Source organism: Ictalurus furcatus, chromosome 15 (genome assembly GCF_023375685.1).
Source record: "Ictalurus furcatus strain D&B chromosome 15, Billie_1.0, whole genome shotgun sequence".
Taxonomy (NCBI): domain Eukaryota; kingdom Metazoa; phylum Chordata; class Actinopteri; order Siluriformes; family Ictaluridae; genus Ictalurus; species Ictalurus furcatus.
In genome coordinates this window covers 24,875,696-24,899,207 of record NC_071269.1, presented here as the reverse complement: position 1 = coordinate 24,899,207, position 23,512 = coordinate 24,875,696, and the positions used below count along the sequence as shown (strand labels likewise).

The 23,512-nt window shown below is 41.5% G+C and overlaps 2 protein-coding genes across 16 annotated transcripts in view; both read left to right on the top strand.

Moving 5' to 3' along the window:
* The window catches only part of LOC128618988 (zinc finger protein 135-like), a 14,859-nt gene extending 12,083 nt beyond the window's left edge, over positions 1–2,776 (top strand). For all 11 annotated transcript variants that reach the window (XM_053642755.1, XM_053642754.1, XM_053642757.1 and 8 more), the window contains 2 exons: positions 125–311; positions 588–2,776. In XM_053642755.1, coding sequence (XP_053498730.1) covers positions 125–311; positions 588–2,189 — 1,789 coding nt within the window. In that variant the 3' untranslated portion in view covers positions 2,190–2,776. The remainder of the gene's footprint in view (positions 1–124; positions 312–587) is intronic.
* A 2,160-nt stretch (positions 2,777–4,936) lies between these two features.
* si:ch73-181d5.4 (death-inducer obliterator 1) overlaps positions 4,937–23,512 on the top strand; it is a 30,803-nt gene continuing 12,227 nt past the window's right edge. For 2 of the 5 annotated variants that reach the window (XM_053642748.1, XM_053642753.1), the window contains exons 1-5: positions 4,937–5,191; positions 5,683–6,388; positions 11,591–11,903; positions 12,403–12,696; positions 13,319–13,499. In XM_053642748.1, coding sequence (XP_053498723.1) covers positions 5,688–6,388; positions 11,591–11,903; positions 12,403–12,696; positions 13,319–13,499 — 1,489 coding nt within the window. In that variant the 5' untranslated portion in view covers positions 4,937–5,191; positions 5,683–5,687. Of the gene's footprint in view, positions 5,212–5,682; positions 6,389–11,590; positions 11,904–12,402; positions 12,697–13,318; positions 13,500–23,512 lie in introns of all 5 variants that reach the window. The other 3 variants (XM_053642752.1, XM_053642751.1, XM_053642750.1) reach the window with 3 other exon arrangements.

Sequence of the window (23,512 nt, the reverse complement as noted above, 5' to 3'; positions counted from 1 at the left end):
GAGTCCGGAATTCAACAGTACATGGTTGCCATGTATTTCAGCTACAAAGCGATTTATTTATTTATTTTTTTAGATCCAGGTCAAGTTTTAATCCCAGCGTATGTTATGTCTTTATATATTCTAGGAACAGTTACGCGATCTTGAGCAAGGAGGTGTTGGTGCTCCTGATGTTCCGCTGTTTGGAGTGCTCCAGCGAGTGCCGCGTCCGAGGAATAGGCAAAGGAGGGAGTCTGTCTCTCGGACAAGAGTGTCTGTCCTGCTCCAACTACAGACTGTGGACCTCTAGACAAGCCGAGAAGCCCAAAGAGATGGTGTGCATCTCAGAGCATGAGAAAATTCGGTGATGCCTGCTCGGTTTTGTAGTAGATTTGTTGGCAGATTGAGAAAGCAAGCTATCTGCTTCCTTCTTTACATTTCTTTGTGATATCTCTGTACTTGTCTAATGAGCGGTCGTATATGAAGGGATACGATAAAACTGCGGGTTTTCCTTTAATTTGTCACCTGTCTGTATATATTTATTAATGGAATAGCTTTGAAATCTGCCCGACTCTACAGATATATTTATTTTATATTCTCTTCGCCACCAGGTGGCTGCCGCGCCTTTAATCGCACCGTACGAAGACGTGTCCACTCAGGCGTCTGATGACTCTTCAGTATCCGTGACTCTGCACTCGGGATGCAGTACGGTCGAGTGTAAAAACGCTGCCGTGCAAGACGAGACGGACGCCGAGGCCATTTCGAGTGTTATAGTGAAAGAGGAACCGGAAGACTGCGATGAGGTGATGAAGGAGGAGCAGCCGAGCCTCCTCATGGAGACGCACGAGGATGCCCCGGGAGACGACGGACTCGTCGGGAATCGCGACGAAGTCGTAACCGTTAAGAACGAGACGGACGAACCGACTCACCTCGAGGCTCTCGCCTTTCAGACCGAGCAGGAAACGCTGCTGATCGACGAGACCGGACGAGCGAGACGTGCCGAGTTACCGAGAGACGACGACGACGACGACGACGACGAAGAGGATTCGGAAGAGAACTCGGAAGCCGACGAGGATTCGAGCTCGTTCGATCCGTCGGAGGATTTAGGCGAGGAATCGTCCGACGTGGATAACGTGAGAAAGCTCATGGTGCTGAAACCGTTTCAGAACACCGTTAAACCCATTATTTGGTGTACGGACTGTACAGACGTCGCCAAGATGATCTGTACGATTCGAAGGCACAAAAGGATCTACGGTTGCGCGGAGTGCGGCGCCGGGGACGAAAACAGCACTTTTAAAGACTTCTCCGTTCATTTCGGCGACATAACGAGTTTTCACAAGCACGCCATGAAGGAACACGGCGCGAAAGAAATCCCTCCCGAAAACAGAGTGTGCGAGGATTGCAATAAAACCATCAGGATGCCGACGAACCCTAACAAAAAGCCACGAGAACACGTGTGCGAGTACAAGATCAAGCCGTTCGCGTGTCACTTGTGTCGCAAGCGCTTTTTTACAGAAACCGGCCAAAAGGTGCACTACCGTCGACTTCACGGGGACTACACGCATTTCTGTAAATACTGCATGACGCCGTTCGACACGAAAGAGTCCAAGCTGAAGCACGAGACGACTCACAGCGAAGAGCCGCTGCCGTACATCTGCCCCGACTGCCCGGAGAAGTTCCAAGACTTCGTAGCTCGCAACCAACACCTCCGGAGCCACCGAGGCGAAAAGAAACACGTCTGCGACAAGTGCAACCGGAGATTCGGCGATCTCGCCAGCTACGACAGACACGTCCGGATACACTCGGGAGAGAAACCGTACACGTGCAGCGTCTGCGAACGTTCCTTCACGCAGGCCGGACACCTCAAGTCGCACATGCGTCTGCACACGGGCGAGAGGCCGTTCATGTGCGAGCGGTGCGGGAAGTGTTTCAATCACAACGTCAGCCTGAAGAACCACCTGCGGAAACATCACTGCACCGACGGCGCCGCGGCGGAAGACGACCCCTCCAGAACGGCGAAGCGGAGCAGAAAGCGAGCGAGAAAAAGCGCCGAGGACGTCAAGGAGGAACGAGGATTGGAATGTCGGACGTCTCGCTCCGAGACCGAGACGTCCGATTCCGACGAAGAGCGGTCGAAAAGAGGAAAGAAGAAGAAAGCTAGGAGGAAGAGACGAGCGGAAAAAGGCGCAGACGACGACGAGCGTGGCGAATGAACGTCACGGACTGCGGTGTTTATTATTTCCACAACATTTCCACTGAAAGGTGCACCCTTATCGCAATAAAGCTGCTATCCATGAGGATGAAGGCTAAAGCGGCGGTCACGCTAGGGGGTTTAAGAAAAGCCTTTGCTCCCGGTACTGGTTAATTTTCCTACACATCTCCTCATTTTTGTTTTGCATCAGATCTATGTAGAAGTTTTCATTGAACTCAGACCTGGGCCAGTAGAAAATGAGCAAAGGGGTGGGGTCTGAACATTTAACAACTCGAGCTGTATTATTACCAACCCCTTTTGCTAAATGGAAACTTTCTCGGTCAATCTATCACACTTAAGGTAATCTCTTCACTGAAACAGTACCCAACCCCCCCCCCCCCCCCCGTTCAGAAACGCGTCACACCAAAAAACACACCGGTTTGGGTCTATACACCGAAACCATGGACAACTGTGCTACTCGGGTGTCTCTTAGTACCTCACGTTCCTCACAGTCACGTTACTCTTTTGTAAAAAAAAAAAAAAAAGAAATAAAAGACTTGCAGTGATGAAGAATGTTGCTTTGTACAGTTACACAATAAAACTGCTGTTTATAACAATTTGTTATTTGTGTTTGAGGCATTTCAAAGGCTTCCTTATTCATAAACACGGTATATTATATATATATATATATATATATATATATATATATAAAAGCTAGAAATAATTACGCATCAGTAATGCTGTATTAATGAACTGTACAAACAACAGCGGAGGGGTTGCCAGATTGAGTCCAATTCAACGCAAATCATCCCCTGTGTGTGTGAATCATTGGGATAGCAAAATAAGTTTGGGGTTTAGTTTAAATATGAACAAGTTACAACTGGGACTGGTTTGCGTTGAATCTGGCAACCCCTCCGATGTTGTTTGTACAGTTCATTAATACAACATTAGTGATGCGTCATAATTTCTAACTTTCTTCTCATAAACGTTATTCCTTCAGACACATTTTCAGTTATTAGATGCTTACTGTCAGATATTTAGATTTTTAAATAATCAAACTTTTATTTATTTATTTTAGGTAAAACATCATCTAAACACGTACCATCTTGAACCGTCTTTACACAGGAATAATAATTCACACAGTTAGGATAAATAGCTTCTGATTCACCTTATATGCTCACTACACAGGATATGTAACATAGAGCGTCATACACTGTATGGCCAAAAGTTTGTGCACCCCGACCATCACACATATGTGTGTGTTGAACATGTCATTCCAGATTTATTCCCTCTTTGCTGTTATAATAAGCTCCTCCACTCTTCTGGGAAGGCTTTCCACTAGATTTTGGGGCGTGGCTGTGGGGATTTGTGTTCATTCAGCTACGAGAGCGTTAGTGAGGTTGAGGTCAGTTGCTGATGTTGATGTGAGGAGGCTCCAGTTTCAGTTCATCCCAAAGGTGTTCAGTGGGGTTGAGGTCAGGGATCTGTGCAGGACACTCGAGTTCTTCCGCCTTCTTCAGACCTTGGCAAACCATGAGTATACTATCGATGACTGTGAACTCAAGCTCTTGATCCAACAAAATGTATGTTTACAATTTTCCCTCTATGATAAAGGGGTTAACGAGCCCGGTCCTCTAGGTCCACTCACATTACACCCATATTACATAGACTACTTGTAGCTTCTAGGATTCAGTACAAAGTCCTTCTTCTGACCTTTAAAGTCCTCTTTAGCCTTGCCCCCCCTTAGTTCCTTCATCCTGCCATTCCAGCGTGGACATTTCTGCTTCATTTCTCCATCAATTCACTCCCCCAGAATCTCTGAAATGTTACCTCCATCTTGACTTTCAAAACACAACTTAAAAGACATTTATTTCTTCAGTACTCCGGCTCATTTCCTAATAGTTTAAATATTTATATCGTTGCTTTTTTTGCTTGTTCTTCTATGTCTATGTCTAAATCTTATTGTAAACCTGCCTTCCGGTCTATAATGTTTGTTTGTATTTGGATTGGCCTCTTGTCAGTCATTTTGTAGACACGCCCCCACCATGCCCCACTTTTACAGCCTTTTGTTGCCCCTGTCCCAACTTTTTTGAGACATGTTGCGGCCATCAAATTCAAAATTTCCTTATTTTTTTTCTTCTTAAAACGCTACATTTCCTCAGTTTGAACATTTGATATGTTTTCTATGTTCTATTGTGAATAACATAGGGGTTTACGAGATTTGCAAATCATTGCATTTTGTTTTTATTTACATTTTACACGGCGTCCCAACTTTTCTGGAATTGGGGTTGTATTTAGGCTACATAATACACTTGTTCTGAGACACTTTTTCTGAGGTTTTAAAAAAAAATCACTTCAAAATAATTTCCCACATTATTTACAGTAGTAAGAAATGAAAAATATTGGCTATTGCAACTTTAATATATAGTCCTAACTTATAGACCTTATATACCTAATATATAGACCTTTCCCTCATAAACAGAGAATCAATAAATCATAGTAAAGGCACAAAAAAATTCAAAGACATGTATTTAGTTGATAATGTTTAAAATGTAGATCGCTTTTGATGAATTAAGCTATATTTAAATAAACTCGCACGGTGATGCCTCTCGTTTTATACACAGAGGTTGCTATGGTGATCTGAATGACTTCTGTATTCGGCCAATCAGCAGGCTTCAGCTTCAAAATCTACTAGCCAATCCTATTGCGTCGTGGGGTAGGAGGCGGGATTTGACCAGGGGTTACTGGAGGACTATTGTAAAACCTCGGATGCCACGCCCCTTCTATGACGGACAAAATGGCTGCGCTGCGAGTTCTCTAGTGCGCGCGCTTGCGCGGAAGTTCAGCAATACCGTTCGCGTGAGTTTAAAATGTCGGTGTAAATTCCTCAAGAGAAAAAAGGGCCTCGGTTTTTGTCAGTACGACGTCCTGCACATCAAAAAAATAAAATAAAAAATAAAGCTGGGACGCCTGCAGATGCCGTTTTCCTGCGGTTTCGACACCTGGACTAGCAGCTCGCAAATGGTAATCCTTATTAGAACCGGGTAAATATTAGCTTCGTAGCATTGCTGCGTTCACGTGCAGGGCGCGAGAACACGGTGACGTTATAGATAATAATAGAATACTTCACAAACGCGTAATTGTGAAATTATATGCGCGAAATGAAGCGGCTAGCTGTTAGCTAACTGCTGTGGAAAACGAGCGTAAACATTAGACGACAGGCGCAGCTTATAAGTTATGTTTGGTTTTGTTTTCTTAGCTCGGTTTATTCACTACAGAGCTGTTATGTGTTTATTTACACGAAATATAATGTTATACACTGTGGTTTGGCATTGTGTTAGATTTAGTGTGAAAGATTGAGGTTTTGTGGAATGCTAGACCACGCCCTTTTTTTTATTTACCGCGACTGACCTATATACCACGCCCCCTTTACCAGGACTGATCCAGATACACGCCTCTTTTTTACTGTATGGAATCTTGTGAACTTATCCTTATTACACTTTTGATCTATGCAGTAGATATGGACGAGCAGCAGATGGATGATCCTTCCGCCAGAGAGACTACCAAAACCTGGGGCTTCCGCAGGAGCACTATAGCCAGGCGGGAGTTTATTGAAGAAATCGGAAACTTGGACCTCGTGACGTTGGCGCCACGTCGGAGCGCACGCCATTCCAGGGGAAGAGGGAGAGGACGAGGGCGGGGCAAGCAGCCTACTGAAACTACGTCTAACGCCCCAAAAAGAGCACGAGGAGACGGGAGAGCCGTCCAGGCAAACCCAGAACCGGAGTCTGATTTGGACGAATTAATATCCGCGTCCCGTCAGCTGAAGACCGTGTCGGACATAGAGGCATCGGAACAAGCCGACGACAGCGACGAGCTCACGCTCCGAGAGCTTCAAGAACGAGCCAGGAAGCGACAAAAATCGGAGGAGAACAGCGAAGGAAGTGCAGGGACTACGGATTTGAACACCGAGACTGTAAACGAAGGCGATTATGAAGAGTCACGTGGTCTTCTACAATCGGAGGAAAATGTCTCTTCACTCTTTGATCGATTGGCCACCGGCTCATTGGTGATAAACGAAAGCTGGGAATCGGCTGTTCGGCTTGAGGAAGAGGAGGAACAGGAAGAGCAAAATGACGCCGATGAGTCTTCAGACGGTGATGAAGAATACAGCGACCCTAACGCTGTCTACTGTATTTGTCAACAGAAGCACAATAATAGGCAAGTATCTCATAGAGGCAACGTTTCTGTTCAAGTCCTTAATTTCATGCTTTTCCAAATCGAGTCTTTTTCCTGACATATCGATCTGTGTCAATTCATGCCACTTTCTTGTCGTAATTGTGTCGGTATAATTTCATACCCCTGACCAGGGGTTGGAACTGGTAAATCCCAGTTCCAGGATGAGTGGAGTTCAGGAGTAATGTTTTCAGGAGAAACATCATGTGGTGATGAGTACTATAAAAATAAAACAAAACTGATTGCTGGTATTGGTCGGTCATTGGACCGTAATCTTAGTGTATGTCGTCGTGCTAACAAACAGACGAATAAGATCTGGATGTCTTTCACAATTAACGATCAAAACGGTATCAAGAAGAGGAAATACAGCATCAAATACACAAGCAGTCGCGAGCCTGAAGCTGCAACATGAACTTCTAGAGAAACTTTCACATGCGAGAGCACTTAATTTCTGCGAGCGCCGAGACGCGTGGTTTAATAGTGCACCTATTATGGTTTTTCAAATATGACCTTTCATGTAGCGTGTTATGTCGCTGTTTGTGAATGTAAAACGTCTGCAAAGTTTAAAAAATCGCAGCGCACGACGAGCGGAGTTACCGACTCCCAGACGAAGGAACTGATTCTGAACAGCTGAAATGACTCGTTAGTGATTCCAGACTTTACCTCCTGTACTAACCTACGTAGGTCTGTAACAAAAAACCCCGCCTCCGGTCTTCATCGGCTGCTCGCTGACAGCAGTAGGCCAATCACGACAGACTGGGACATCTGACCAATCAGAGCAGAGTATGCTCTCTGAAAAGAGGAGTTTAGAACAAATCCTTTAGAACGGATCATTTAACGAGTCGTTTGTGACATGGCCGAAAAAGGTAACGCGGCAGTTTAAATTATGAGCACGTTAAAGTATTTTTCGACCTCGGATGCAAATAAATCTATTGTATGAGATGCTTTAAAACAAATTTAGGCACGTTTCAACACCATAATAGGTGCACTTTAATGCGAAGTAGCTTAGTCATTTCGGTAACGTTTAATGCATGTGCATCAACAAATATCAGAAATTATTATTGAGTGGTTTTAAAGCTAATTTTAAAAACTTAACGAACTAAATAAATATGATTTTAGCAGTAAATTACAGTGGAGCGTTTAGTCTCTCTGTTTTTAAATTCACGTCGACGTACGCAAAAAAAAAAACCCAACAACAAACAGAAGACGTGGCCTGGATGTCTATTAACCCTTTACTCCTGGTTTTGCCATATGGCAACACTTAATTTATCTCCAATGTTCTGATAGGCGATAATGCAAAACTATTATTTTCCTCTATAACTGGAAAAAGGGGGCGTTAACTTTGATATAACAAAAAAATGATTTTTTTTTCCTGCAGTCACATGGCATGGTGAAGGATATCATCGGAGGTGTTCTCAAAATGTGATTACTTTTTCAATATTTAGGCAACACTACTTAAAGGAAAAAAAAACAAGTAAACACAATCTGAGATGTTAAAAATAAATTTTTTGTCATTTAAACACGTTTATATACTTTTGAGTATTCTGTTAAATGGTAAAATGTAATTGTTGCCATATGGCAACAAAATGTGATAATGGAACCGTGGTACAGTATGTGTGTTCATGAACTGAAACTGACCTACACAGCAAAAAAAACAAGACAAAAAAACAAAACACTCGGCTTCTCTAATAGTATATTTACATTTTTTCACATTTAAAGTAAGAAAACAGTTTACGGCAATAATTTACGGACTACCCCCCTTCAATTATACATTTTTTTTTTAAAGTTATAAAAATCCATAAACTTTAAAAAAAAAAAAAAAAAAAAGTAAATTTAATAATTCACACAGTTTCTATAAAGCTAATGCTAGCATAACACATCTAAACACTTCACGAAGAAGCTAAGCTATCTCAAATGTTAAACGGCACAGCTTCTACTCGAAGTGTTGGTCAAGGAGATTCTGCTTTTCGTAGAGGATTCAAACCGGATGATTTATTGCGCATCAAGAGAGGATAAAGTCTAGGCTTATGTAGTCAGCCTCAAAGGGATGTAATACTTGCTTCATATAGTAAGATATTAGCACAACATGGAATTTTTAAATGTAAGTACAGATCAGGTTATAAATTCATTGTTTAGTGGCTTAGTGGCTTAGCACGTTCGCCTCACACCGCCAGGGTCGGGGTTCGATTCCCGCGGCTCTGTGTGTGCGGAGTTTGCATGTTCTCCCCGTGCTGCGGGGGATTCCTCCGGGTACTCCGGTTTCCTCCCCCCACTCCAAAGGAAGGCTGAAAGACATGCATGGTAGGCGTGTCTAAAAGTGTCCGTAGCGTATGAATGGGTGTGTGAGTGTGTGTGTTTGTGCCCTGCGATGGATTGTGCTCGGTGCTCCCTGGGATAGGCTCCAGGTTCCCCCGTGACCCTGAAAAAGGAGTAAGCGGTTGAAGATGGATGGATTACTATAATTTTGCCGTTATTATCGTTACTGATCGTTGTAGCTCAGAAATATGACCTACCGCATTTGAGGTCAGGATAAATTTGTGTTTTGATGAGCTGGATCGCATTGCAGACTTCATTTGATTGGTAAATGGACAGGGATTTGACTGTTCTGTTTGTGAGGTCGTGCACTTAGATTTGAAGTGCTGATGGTCTGAAAACCATTTTTCGTTCAACCATTCCAGTCCAGGAGGATAAAGGTTATATAAACACGTGTAGGAGATGCTTCTTTGTCTACGTTCTCCTGAATTCTGTGCTAAATAACCCGAGACCGGTCTTGCACATGAGCACAGGGTCCAAAACATCTTAAGGTACGCCACCATCACATAATTTGGTATGGTTGCTATTTACTGAGCATCACCTAGAAATCCACCGCTCGTACGACCTCTGGCAAAAATGATGGACTCGCCACACATAGCAAATGAACAAAGCACAGATATGACCCGAAATCGTCTTTGTTTTAATAGCTGAACATTCTGGCTTTGTGAAACATACCTAAAACTAATTAAATTATTGTAATTAATGGTATATTTTGTTCCAGATCAAGTAGAGTAAAAAAATTGTAGACTTATTGACCAAGGAGACGATGCTGGAACTTGTTGTCAGATCAACTCAATGACCTGGCCAACAAACAGCAAATAAATAAATAAATAAACAAACATTTATTGTGGAAATTTAGAAAAATTGGTCCATGACCTGGACAGACTCCATCCTGCGAAGCTGATCTGTCAACTGCTATTAGAGAAAGTTGGAACCAACGTGATGGAGAATATTATTGTTTTTCATCTAACAGGGATCGAAATGATCTTTTTTTACTTGGTAGCACCGGTGCTCCCAAATTTAAAAGGTCAGGAGCACCAGCCGAAAAATTAAAGAAAGCAATTTCCTTGAAAAGCAAACCAAAAAATATTCAACAGTTATTGTGAACGGGCTGCTGAGTAGTTCTGTTCATTTGATCGGTTCGTAATATAACATTTACATAACGTGGAGGAGCACGGTTACAATTCACATGTGATGAAAACTCAACACTGGGTTTTTTGGTGTGTTTTTTTTTGCCAAGAAAGCCAATGTATCTTGGATCGTATATCGTGTTGCAGGTTGGCAGCCAAGTGAGGAAAAACAAACCTGCAGGGCAAAGCCCAGTGAAAAATGTGAGAATATAAAGGTTTAGGGCAATAGAAAATAGTTTATTGCCAATAGTTCAATGTTGCAATGTTGTACGGTGTGTGTTTTTGGGGCGTTCATGATCTCGTTTGTAATGGTGGTGGATAGAGGTTGACCGAATTTTATCGATAACTAAGTTGGGCTGCCGATCAACCGATATATAAAAATTGATACCGAATGAAAACGTAACACTCAAAGTAAAATGTTGCTGAACTTTATTATGAAAATAAACAGCACTGACTGTACCATGAAAATGTCTTGTACTTTTTAAAATGAAAATAATATATAAATGCTATTTATTTATTTATTTATTTATTTATTTATTTATACTTGTACTACTGGTCAAAAGTTTAGACACTCATTCTTTATATTTATTTTTATTTTCCACATTTTAGAATAAAATTAAGTCATTAAAACTCTGGAGTAACACAAATGGAACTATGGGAATGATTTTGTGATTAAAAAAAAAAATCCAAAATAATTTAGTATTTTAGCATCTTCAAAGTAGACTCCCTTTTCGCCTAGAATTTCCGGAAATGTATTCTTGGCGTTTTCTCGAGCGATTTCTTGAGGAATTTCCCCGAGATGCTTTTTAGACAGGATTAAAGGAGTTCCCACCGACGCCGGACTCTTATCGGCTGCTTTTCGGAATATTTCTCTCCGAGTCGTCGGTTTAGAAACTTATATATTTTTGTAAATAAAACGTTAGTTTTCTAATGAAAGGAACGAAGACGTCGGCACGATTATATTTTCATCTGCAACACCGATTTCACACGTTTAATCACGCACCTTCAGATCAAAAGGTTTTTAAGATCATGAGAAACATTTCAGTCGAGTGTCCACAAACTTTTGACCGGTAGTGTATTTATAACTGTTAATAAATATTAAGGAAAATAAAAGACATGCGTCCATCCCCATGACCCTGAAAAGGATAAAGCGGTATAGAAGATGGATGGATGGATAAAAGACATGCATCCAAACTGAACCAAAAAGTAACACTTCAAATAACAAATAAAGATAGAGATGTCCAAAACGAATCAAAAACACTTCAAATATCACAACAAAATTAGTCAGTGTTAGTTTTTATTTAGCCTCCAGAGGCCGCTCTTGTACCCTATATCGACAGCGGACCCTTCTCAGCCGCTCCCGCAACCGGGGAACAAACTGTTGTTGTGGATTTTTGCCAATAACTGATAGTTCCAGTTGACCTTTGTTGGCTGTGTTAGAGTCAAATCACACAATCAGCTCAAACTCGGATGATTTTCTATGTCTTAAGCTAGTGAGAAGACAAACCACCTCCTCATTGTCCAGACTTACACCAATATTTATTTCATCTGCATTACTGACGATGGTAAATCTAATCTAATAGAGCACACTAGGATAGTTAGTTTGTTCTAACGGAGTCACCACGGTAGTGAGGTCTGCGGATCATTATCCAATACCGGTCGGTATTCGTGACCGGTCGGTATTGATTATTTATCGTTTCTGACCCACTGAAACACACCTTAAAATGTGAACCTTCCACCACAGGTTCATGATCTGTTGTGACCGATGTAACGAATGGTTCCACGGTGACTGTGTAGGCATCAGCCAGGCCCGTGGTCGGCTCCTGGAGAAGAACGGAGAGGATTACATCTGTCCGTCCTGCTCTCCGTGCCAAAGTCCCATCGACTTCGTGAAGCTGCAGCCTGCGCTCTCTAAAGCGGCTCTGAGCTCCTCGTCCGAGAGCCTGTTCACCTCCTCGGCCGGAGAAGAAAGACCCAGCGAGGACGAGGGTATTAAAGGGAAGATAAGGAAGTCGAGCACTCGCAGCACAAAGAGGAGAATCAAGATCTTCCAATCGGTAACATGGCTTTGTTTTGCTGAAATGAATAAACCAGGTCTAGATGAAAACGACAGTCCTTCATGATCTCTCATCTTTTGTTCTTTATAGCGTTACCCTCGTGGGGTTTTTTTGGGTTGAAAATTGGTTTAAAAATTAATTAATTAACAGCAAGCTAACTTCAGTTCAATTCCGTTTTATTCGTATAGCGCTTGTACCAATGGACATGGTCTCCAAGCAGCTTTACAGAGATATATACATTTTAAATGTATGAATTTGTCCCTAATGACTAGCTAACTGCCCTCTTTGCCTCTTATTGTTAAATAATGTACCCAAGTCATTAATTTTGTTTATTAAGGAGTTGTTGCGTTTTCAAATCATCAAAACTCAGCCTAGAAACCTTTTCTTTTTTAAGTTTTTTTTTTTTTTTTTTTTAAAAATAAGCATTTTATTCTCTTTGCATTCTGTCTGGTTGTTTTTGACCCTGTTCTATGGTTCTGAGCTCTGAGTGTTATCTCAGGTGGAGGTCATCGAAGCCACATCGGAGCCCAAAGAGCAAGCCGTGGTGAGGGAGCAGGATGTGGCCGAAGAGGAAGTGGCGAAACAGCAGGAGGACGTGGTGGAGAAGGTGAAGGAGAAGGCTGCTGTCCCTAAGTGTATCGGTCCAGGCTGTAGTAACGATGCGTTGCCTGAATCGGTTTACTGCGGCCATCAGTGCATCATCCGCCATGCTGCTGTAGCCATGCACGGTATCTCAGAGCCCAAAGCGCAGCCTGAGATAAAAAACAAACCTGCACCTAAACCCACGCTAAAGGTAAATCAACACTGACACTGCTCTACCTGCTATACCTATCGGCACCATTTAAAAACATACTGCATTACGTTATCGTTTCTATAGCGACCGCTCGTCCGTAGGCTTTTACGTCGGACGCGTGTAATCGAAGTTTACTCTAAGATGTTTACTTATGTTATCTCTAATGGAAGGAGTCACCGGTGTCCGAGGTAAAGCTGTAAGATGCAGGAAGTGAATTGTACACATTGACAAGCTGCAGGGGTTTTTTTTTCTTTCTTATTAACCTTAAGAGAGGAAATCCATGACTTGTTTGTTTCATGGATGTTCTCCAACATTAAACGTAACTATATACTGATAAAAACATTTTAATCGATGGACTTTTGCATGCTGTTACAGGAAAATAACCAACTTCATGACGATCGTTTTCCTATAGCGGCACAACGTGGTGTTTTTCAAAAAAATGTTTAAATGTTATTTACTGCACCTTTTTACACGGGTAAGTCGTGTCGAGATTAATAAGCGTGCGTACGGTCCGACGTTCCTACGTTTTCCATCGTCGTCTCTTCCTGAATAATCTTTATGCGTGTGGATTCTTTCCAAAGTCGACCTTGTAAATGACTAGCTGTTCGCATACGGTTTTCAGATCCACAATCTGGGAAAACTCTTTAAGAAGAAATCGACGGAGAAGCCAGCCGAGGACGAGGATGGCGGAAGTAAGGAGATGGGATCCACCCCCGCTGCTTCTCTCACCCCTGACCCTGTTCACAAAGCAATGGGGGAGCAGCAACCCGCAGCAATCGCTTCATCACAGTTTTACAAAGCCAGTATGTATCTCTCAGGGATTTACAGCACACATGTTAATCACACACGTCAATCTGCACAGAACACACACAGTTCGCCGAGGTGGTTTGCCCAGCACACGAGCAATACTTAAACAAAATCTCAAGATTTTAATATAAAAACAGGTATTCCTAAAAGGTAAGTAAGCAATATATTGAACTTGTGTTCCCAGGTGAGTATCAAAAACCTAAAACAAAAAATAAAGATCAATCACAACACACCGGACAAACTGGAATAATTATAGTGCAGTAGTTTCTTCGTCTGGTCCCTGATTTAGCACGTCTTCCTGCCCTAATACCGAATTAATCTTACCCACGGTTTTAGGTTTTAAATAGCTGCTGAATTTAATCAGATGTCCAAAAAACGTGAAAACGGGACCCACTGATTATAAAAGAAATCTATTTATTTTTCAATTAATTCTCAGTATTATTAGGTGAAATAACACTAAACACCAACAACACTGCTCTGCCCTTCATCCAAACACACTCCTTCCTTATATCTGCTTGGTTTGTGTTATCTTGTTAACATTACAAGCTCCACACTCGGTCAGTTCACTTCCTGATCACATTAAAACATGTCAAACCCATGCCGCAGGACTTACGATTGCACGGTTAGTGGAGCACTGAGAGAACCGTATTCGACCTCTATCCCCTATCTATATGACGTTTTAATAATCATTTTCTAAATCGTTTATGAAAACAAGCATGAGATCCCAATCCAAGAATTATTCCTTGCATTGTCGAAGGCAGTACTGACGGTAAATAAATGAATGAATAAAAACAAACCGTTTTTCACAAGAAACAGAGTCTCAGGCCTGCCAACCTTCATGCGTTTTGTGTGTAGGAGCTCCACAAGAGTACACCGGTACAAGTTATTACTCAAATATGCAATAAATTAATAAATGAATCGGCTGTGAGAAAATAGGCATATGATTCTGGAATGATTGACAGGTGAGTAGGATATTTTTTTTAAAACTCCCCAGTATTAACTGACCCCTTGGAAGCCCCGCCTCCTTCGCCCCGGTAATGTTTTCTCCCGTGTCTCAATCGTCCCCTCGGTTCCTGATAAAGGAAGATATGGAGAAAGGCTTCCTTTCATAATAACGCACTCGAAACAAATCTATGCATCTCCAGATTTTACTAACATTAGACTAATATATATATATATATATATAGTTCTCCATAGCGATGGAAAAGGGGGCCGAAAAGTCGGGAAATTTCAACTCCTGTGGAACCGTTTCATGGTTTCTACAAGGGGCATTTACACAAAAGCACTATATGGAACATTTGCTGTAATTTTACTTTTACAGCTCTATACCCTACCCTTTCCCCCTATACCCCTTTCCAGGACTACTCGTTATTCCTCTTCGGGGTTGGCAGGTCTGGGGGTTTTGGGCTTGTTTGCATTTCAGACCTCTTACAATAGAGTATTAGGACACCATGCTTGGTGCACGTGGGGTGCTCACTACCAGGGTTTAAGCCTAGGATGCACAATACGAGTTGGCTATTGCGCACACACACTAACTGATTTTATACGTATTTTTATTGCAAGAAATTAGGGAACACACATCACCCACGTCAACCCCTTGGTAAAGCAAATTAAACACACCAAACTTGCACAAACAATAGCGAAACAAACCTGGACGCTCAAGGCTTTGGCGATTACAGCCCATCTTGTTTGCCCTCATTTCCACAGTCTCGATTCTTGAATTGCTCTATACACTCCTGCACAACTCGGTCAATTTGTCCTTAACGGAAGGACACTCAAAATGGCTATCTTACATTTCTCTTTTCTAGCTTCCTGTCTTTGCTTTTCTTCCCACTATAAATTTGTATTCTGAGCATACACTGCTAGATTAGGGTGTGCAGATTAGGAACAACCAGCATAGACGCTGGCGTGTTGACCATTATGCTGTCTATACTCCAGGTCAAAGTTGTGTTCATACACGTGAACCGCCGGGCTGCACACACACACATTCCACAAAACAAATCAGTAATTTTTGATGACTTGCATCGACAGATGGTAGACGCTAGTCCTGCTAGCTTTGGCTTTTTAGTCGGTTCTGGTGCACCTGAAAAGGTCACACTTTTACACCACCAGGATTCAAAACACTCGACACTTCAAGGACACGAAGAGAATGCAGAGGTCAAATATGACATCTGTATACAAACAATCCAAATCTTTAGTTTTGGATCTTTTCCATTTCGGGATCTGTTCAGATGATGATGATGATGAGTCATTTCAGTGATACATGAACCAAAGTGACACGGAAGTGCGCCGGACGTTTCAAGATACTAGCCAAAAATAAAACACACACACACACACACACACACACACACACACAAAAACTAGAAATACAGAGAACCACAACTCAATACAAAGATTGGAGTAAGAGCCAAACCAAAAAACTGCTACACATGCTAGGTACAAAGCAGTCCAATAAAGAACCCATACAGTTTTGATGCACAACAGTTCTTCAGTACGCACTTTATCCTGATTAGGGTTGCAGTGCATCCAGAGCCTATCCCTGGTATCACTGAATGTGATCTGAGAATACACCATGCACACTTCCTGTACAGGAGTCCATCACAGAGCACCACACACTCATAAACTCATTCATGCATTGTGGCAATGTAGAGTAGCCTGTCCACCTACTAGCATGGTTCTGATAGAAAATGTTTACCCGAGGTCAGGATCGAACCGAGAACACTGGAGCTACGAGGCGTCAACACTCTCTACTGTGCCACCCACATAAAAGTACACTCTTTCACAATTGAGACCCCATACAGAGCCTTTGGTTGTCCCTCTCCGGGGAAACCTTGAAGATTCTGTATAACGCTCTACAACAGTGTTTCCCTATCATTCTGGAAACCTTTTAGGAAGTTTTGAACAGCATAGTGATGTATGTACACTAATGACACGAACAATATGAAAAACCATGTGGAACACTCCCAGGATGGATGCAAATGGCAAAACAGGATGACTAGAAGTACAGCAAGTTCTCCCAGAAGAGCTGAGCCTTCAGGTGTATCTTGAAGGTTGTGAGGTATCCCGCGGCACAAACGGAGCACCGAATCATTGCAGAAACGCAGAGAAGAGTGTCATGCAGTGGTGGGAAAACCACATGATGTCCACTGGCAGTCTTTGACGTGAGTCAAAGAAACACTTTTTTTTTTTTTTTAATGCATACATGATGCAAGGGGTAAAAAAAAAAAAAAAAAAAGGGTTCAGAAATGACCTTGTTTGCAGGAAATGACACAGGAAATGACACATGAAGCCTGAAAATAAAAACCCCAACAGGCCTAACAAAAATACGTGTATACATTACATACACAAGACGTATCACGACATTAAAGTTTGCTAACAAACTGCCAGCGATATAAAAAAAAAAAAGATCAATGATATTTTATCTGCAAAAATAAATTAACATTGCAAAGGAGGAAAGTTAGGAGTGAAATATACAGTACAATGTATGGTCAAAAGTATGTGGATACCCGACCATCACACCCATAAGTAGTTCCTCTCCAAACTGTTGCCGCAAAGTTGGACGCAAACAATTGTATACAATGTCTTTTGTATGTTGTAGCATTAAGAATTCCTCATTAATGGAACGAAGACACCCAAACCTGTTCCAGCAGGACAAGTGAGCCCTATGAAGACATGTTTTGCCAAGGTTGTAAGAAGGTGGAAGAACTCGAGTGTCCTGCACAGAGCCCTGACCTCAACCCTACTGAACACCTTTGGGATGACCCGGAGCTTCCTCAAACATCATCAGCGCCTGACCTCAACCTCACTAACACTCTTGTAGCTGAATGAACACACAGCCACGCCCCTAAATCTGGTGGAAAGCCTTCCTAGAAGATTGTAACAGCCAATGCATTGGGAATAAATCTGGACTGTGACGTTCAATAAGCAAATACGGGTGTAACGGTCAGGTGTCCGCAAACTTTTGTCTGTATAGTGTATTTCTCCCAGAGTCACGGTGCTACACTTCACATGCCAGACAGGCAAAGTCAACAATACACTTTATGATAAACAATAAACAGTAAACTCTGCTTATAGCCCTGAGCAGTTTAAGCTGCTTCTAATCAAAGTCTGTCACTGTTATTAAACAATACATGATGATCGAGAGATAATATAAGAATTCTCAGAACAGTTTATCATGATCGTGGTAATTGTACTGATCTTATATCATCATATTGCCCAACTCCTATTACTGACTACATAATTGACCATCAGAATAAGTGAGTGAAGCTACTGATGTGATGTGATGTGATGAGCTGGCACCTGCTGATCAAAAGCGAGGCTTATGTAATCGGACGCGACCGCAGATATAAAAAATGTGTCCGAACAGTCGGTGATTTACATTCAAGCACAAATGAACAATTCAGAACGTTTACAGACTACAGCTCAGTATGTTAAACTATATACACTACCAGTCAAAAGTTTTAAAGAATCGGCTTGAAGTTATCACCCGTGGATAAATTTATTTCCCCAAACAAACAAACAAAAAAAAGAAAATGCTGAGTCGGTTTTACTTCAAATTAAGTTGTTTCCCCAAACATATAGAATTTGAGAGAGTTTATTTGGGAAGGTTAAGAAAAGCCTCCAGAGCCAACGAAGCTCCTCATGCCGCGAGTATGCAAAACTATATCAGGATTACGGTTAATAATTAAAGTATCAACTAGTTATTGATTTGTTTTTACACACTTCTTGGTCGGTACATGTTTCCATACGTGTTATTTCATAGTATTAATGTCTTAATAAGTCTTCTAAAATGATTAGAAAATGACCATTTCAGAACTTCTTGGAGCAGGGGGTGGGTGAAACACCTTTTAACTGGTAGTGTATTTGAATCTAATGCGTTAGAACCTTGTCTTGAGCTATTTCACCCCTGTACCGATGGATCCAAGCTGCTCTAAAACATCTTTTAAGCTTTTTTTTCCCCCCTAACATACTTGCTGCTCGGTACCGGTCGGTAAACGTCATCCATTGTATTTGTGTCTGAGTTATTCTTCATACCATGTGGTTGTTTTCTTGTTGAAGTGACAACTACGCAGTGTGTGGGGTCCTGGAGCAAAAAGCAAAGCACCACGTGAACACCACCAGGTGGATCCAGGAAACATCTTAACGTTAATCCTGCTTTTCTCATAGACTCTCAGAATCCTTTAGTTTTACTGATAAAAGACGGACCCGAAAGGTTTAAAAGACGCAGTCGTGGACGTACCATCCCACAACTGTAGCCTGAAAAGCACCTGAAATGCATGTGCAGCCTTGAAACGTTCACTTCAATACACTAGTATTCACGCTTATGGTCTCGGATGAAAATCGGGTTCTAATAGAAAATAATTAAGTCATTTATGACTAGTATCATACCCAGTGTTATACGTTTTGCGACTTTATTGGATAGGAAATTCACTTTCTCTGATGCATTCATCCCCGAGTTAAAATTCCAGCAGTAAACCAATGAATGCAAACAGCAATCCATTTGTATATGGTCATTTACATATAAAAACATGCAAAAGCTACAACTAGATCCAAAAGAGGTGATCTGTGGGGTCCAAGCACATTCATAAATATCCTTCCCCCCCCCCAGTCTCCTCTCCACAAATCCCATGTTCTTGCTTTGATGATAGATGATAACCTCTCTCTTCAGCCCTTTAACCCTTGACATTTTTACTGCGTCACCACAGTCCACCACAACACCCTCGACTACAGATCGAGAGAACATGCTTAGACCTGATACGACTTACTGGGATATCCATTGATATGACTTACCGACATACCACGAAACACCGGAAACCTTCTCAACACGTAAGGGACGTCTAGCCATCTCCACACCTCTGCTGCTCTCTGCTCACATCTCTCCTCCTTTTCAAACCTACTCGAGTTTTCAAATCACATCAAGTTTGCACCACACTACACAGCTGACCGCTGTCACTCCGCCCCTGAAACGTGTCTTAAGTTGTTGCTTTCATTGCATTACAGTTGAGTCATGATGAGTTTGCCATCACTACCATGGCATGTTGGGCTTGCACATAAATAATAAAACTTTCTTAAAAAAAACTTCTAGAGAAGTTTAGGCCTTGAAAACTATTATATTGAGATTAATTTCCCAAAGAACGTGCACGGCTTGACATCGGATCCCAGATATATCTCCTTTTCCTCTTCTTTCTTGCCTGCATAGAGATTGGCAATATCGGACCTCTTCAGCTTCCATGCCAAGTTTGACAAGATCTTGGTGATCTTTCTGATCAGATGATGTTCGCCGTTTACATAGTGGCTAGTTTTCGTTAGCGGCAGCATTATATATTATTAGAATTATTATCCATCCATCCATCCATCTTCTATACCGCTTATCCTTCCTTCAGGGTTAAGGGGAAACCTGGAGCCTATCCCAGGGAGCATCGGGCACAAGGCGGGGTACACCCTGGACAGGGTGCCATAGAATTATTATTATTATTATTATTATTATTATATTATTTTATATCTGCTATGGAGAAATGACGAGCGATCTTGCTCCAGATATTGGTTTTAAATGAGCCGAGATCCAATTCCGTACACGATGTGATACAATGACTTGCCTAAAACGCACTAAGCTACTTTTATTATTATAAATTTATTATAGAAGGCTTTTAATTCTGGAATGGTCAAATTGCCACCCAAGTCTTCTCAAGTTAAGCCGTTTAAATCTCGGAGAACTTGGTGAGGACTTATTCTACACAGCCATGTTCACAGTAATACCCTATACCATTTTCCAAAACCATTTCCATACTGAAAAGTAACGATGCCTGTATAACAAGCGTATACAGACCGTACACACTGTTGATGTTATGTACGCCAGCAAAGATATCTTAGCTAAGATAAAAGCATCGAGCAGTTTTGAATGAGTGATCAGAACGGCACCAATACATGAACTCGTCCTCCGTTTGCGCAGTAACACGTGGCAGCAAAATTAGTTTTTTTTTTCCCCGATATTTCTTCTTTCGAATGTCTGTGGTTCCCCCTATCTTTCACACTAGCCTACAAACATGACATTAAAAAAAAATTGTTTAAAAAAAAAACATTTTAGGTGGAGCAAAAGGAATGCATCTTAAAATCATCGGCAATAGTATGGATATTCTGGCATTTCATGTTCATGTTTAATACTTTTTATTTTTTTATTTCATTTTTTTTTTTTTTAAAATAACCCCAAACTCATGGGTTGCCGGTTTATTAGGTACACCTACCTTCTGTCGTCATTCACTGAGCGCGACACAACAATGGTTTTTAAATGGATTTGCTCTGGATGTTGTGGAACTCAAAACGTCACTGAGTGCTGAATGGTTTGAGGATGGCGCGCAAACGTCACCGGTCTCGGCCGGTTCTGGACTCCGCGTGGGCGGCAAGAAGATCCAGGAGAACGCAGGATGAAACTCGAAATTCTGGAGATGGCGAGACATGGCAAAGGATTGTTTTTCGTCCAGGCAAGACTGGAATTAGCCAAGCATATTTATTTAATTTTTTTGAAAGCTTACACTAGAGAAATGCTTCCAGTAGGTGTTCTACATTCCCACCTATGTCCAGATGTGCCTCCACACCCAGCCGTGTCTGATGTGCTGACGTAGATCTGCATCTAACATGTCATTGTTTCAGTTCCATGTGTTGTATATTCAGTCAAAAGCTTCGTACTTCTCACAGAGCTCTTAACCCGGCTTCTGGAGTCCATATTACAGCATGTTCCGCCATTTCTTCATTACAGCAGAGAAACTAACAAAACTCGTTGCTCCAGTGCTGCTCCACGATCAGGTCTGAGTGCCATTCATTTGCATAGCTTACTACTCCCCTCTAGTGGTGCTTATTTTCCTCACTTGACTGGGGAACAGACAGAGTACACCTTTTTACAAATTTCTCTTGATATGTCTTCAGACCTAATACATATTTTTGTTAATGACTATAACATGACATCGATCCTGTTTTGTTTTACAGGATACCTGTTTACTCATCCTGTTTGAGTTCTTCACACCGCTACACTTTAAAATCTCTAGAGGAATCTTTTAAAGCTTCCCATGTAGAGCCCTACACTTTCGAGATTCCCTTTCGGACAGCGTAGGACCTTCTAGCTATAAACCCTTCGTTATCTAAGGAAGGTTTAGGAAACAATTTTGCCAATAATATTAGCAGTAAGCAGGAGCGGACATCGCAATCGGAACAACTGAGAAACCCAACTTTAATCGTGTGCGTAAACTACTAAACTAAACTTGGATCAACTACTGTTTCTCCAGTGGGTTACAACAGAATATCGGCTGTGTGACTAAGTTAATGGGATTTCCTTTGGTTTCTTTAGTGAAAGGCCAATCGTCATATATTTTATGCCAGTCCTGCATGGATTAATAATTTAACTATAGCATGGTTTCTCTTATTTTTTGGGAGGGAATAAAACCTGATCTTTAATATACAGGGCAAATATGTAGCTATTTTGATATAGGACAATATTTAAAGCTGTCTTTCACAACGTAACTCATATAAAAACGCAAACTATTTAGTAAGAACTCACAGGCCTGAAGCTGCATCAACGAAATCACCAGTTGGTTGAAAATACACTGGACACTTCAGTTTACACTCAGTCGATTGCAAAACATCGATTTGCAAGTCGTTACTTTCATGGACGTGACCACGCATTGTTTGGGGGGGGTTGAGGAAATACCAATTTGTCTCCCCCAGTATACAGTACGAAATATTTTCTATATGTCCCCCTTTAATGAACCCTGCCAACGGATCTGTCTTTTCTTCATCCATTCTATTTATTTATGTCTATTATTTTTTTATATATTTCCGTTTGTTAAGGAAAATCGGTGTGTGCCCTCCTCCAATTGTACACTCGGTTTGCGCCCATACTCAACGCAAGTCCGTTGATATATTTGAGCCGCTCAGTCTGTAAGAAATGGAGACGGCAGCCAAGTGAAGGAAAGTGCAGCAGAACATACGAGCTTTTTTTCAGACAGTCAGTAAGTAGACACCTAAACAGTAGGTGACCTTAGCTTAGTATAGAAGGCATCGTACCATGGCTTGGTTTGTTCTTAAGAACGTCAATTAACTGGTGATATTTGCACACCCACGAAGTAGGCTAGGCTAACGTCAGGTCCAGTTCTTGACCATTAACGTTACACTCACTTGTATATCCTCCCGCCGAGTTCGTTGGACCCAACCCAACGTCAACACCATTGTTACGCCCTTGGTTACTTTTCTGTTTTTTGTTTTCGTTTGTTTTTCTTTTGAAAACCCCAACATACGTCATTTATTAGGGGGGGAGAATTCCCCATACGAATTTTTTTTTTTTCCACTTTCGGAATGAGATCTTAGGTTCATAGTTTCCTTTAGGAGCATGGAAAGCCCTGGAAAGTTTTAGTATCAAAGGAACATTTTGTTCAAAGTCTTGGTGAATTATTATTTTATTATTTTACATTTCTTTACATTCATTAATTTCGCAGATGCTTTTATTCAAAGCGACTTACACATGCTCTGGTCTTTTGGGAAGTATTCGTACGTAGTACTCAAGATTGACTTAAAGCTAAAGGGGAAAATGCAAATTACCAAACCTGCATAATTATTATAACCGTTATAAACGTTCTCCTGCAAAGCACCTTTCGTTACCACGTTATTAAACGATCGTTTTTCTTTGCTATGATTTCATTTGCCAATTAGAGGTTCTTGCTTTCTTTTTGCAATAATTTAATCAACATGAAATCCTGTTCATTAACAGTAAATGGCATTGAGAGGCCGGTAGTGGCGCTGTACCGTGTTCTGATCTGCTTTGAGAAGTTTAACCACGGACTCGGACGACGTGAAATAAATAAATAAATAGCGCATTTGTCCATGAGGTTAATATTTTAAACAAGAATTATTTTTCTGTTATAGTTACAGAAATCTTGTTCTTTTATATTTTTGAATGGAGAGTTTGTGCAGCGTGTTTAAGCAGCTCTGGATGTCATCTGTCCGATCCTCTGTCCGATCCCTT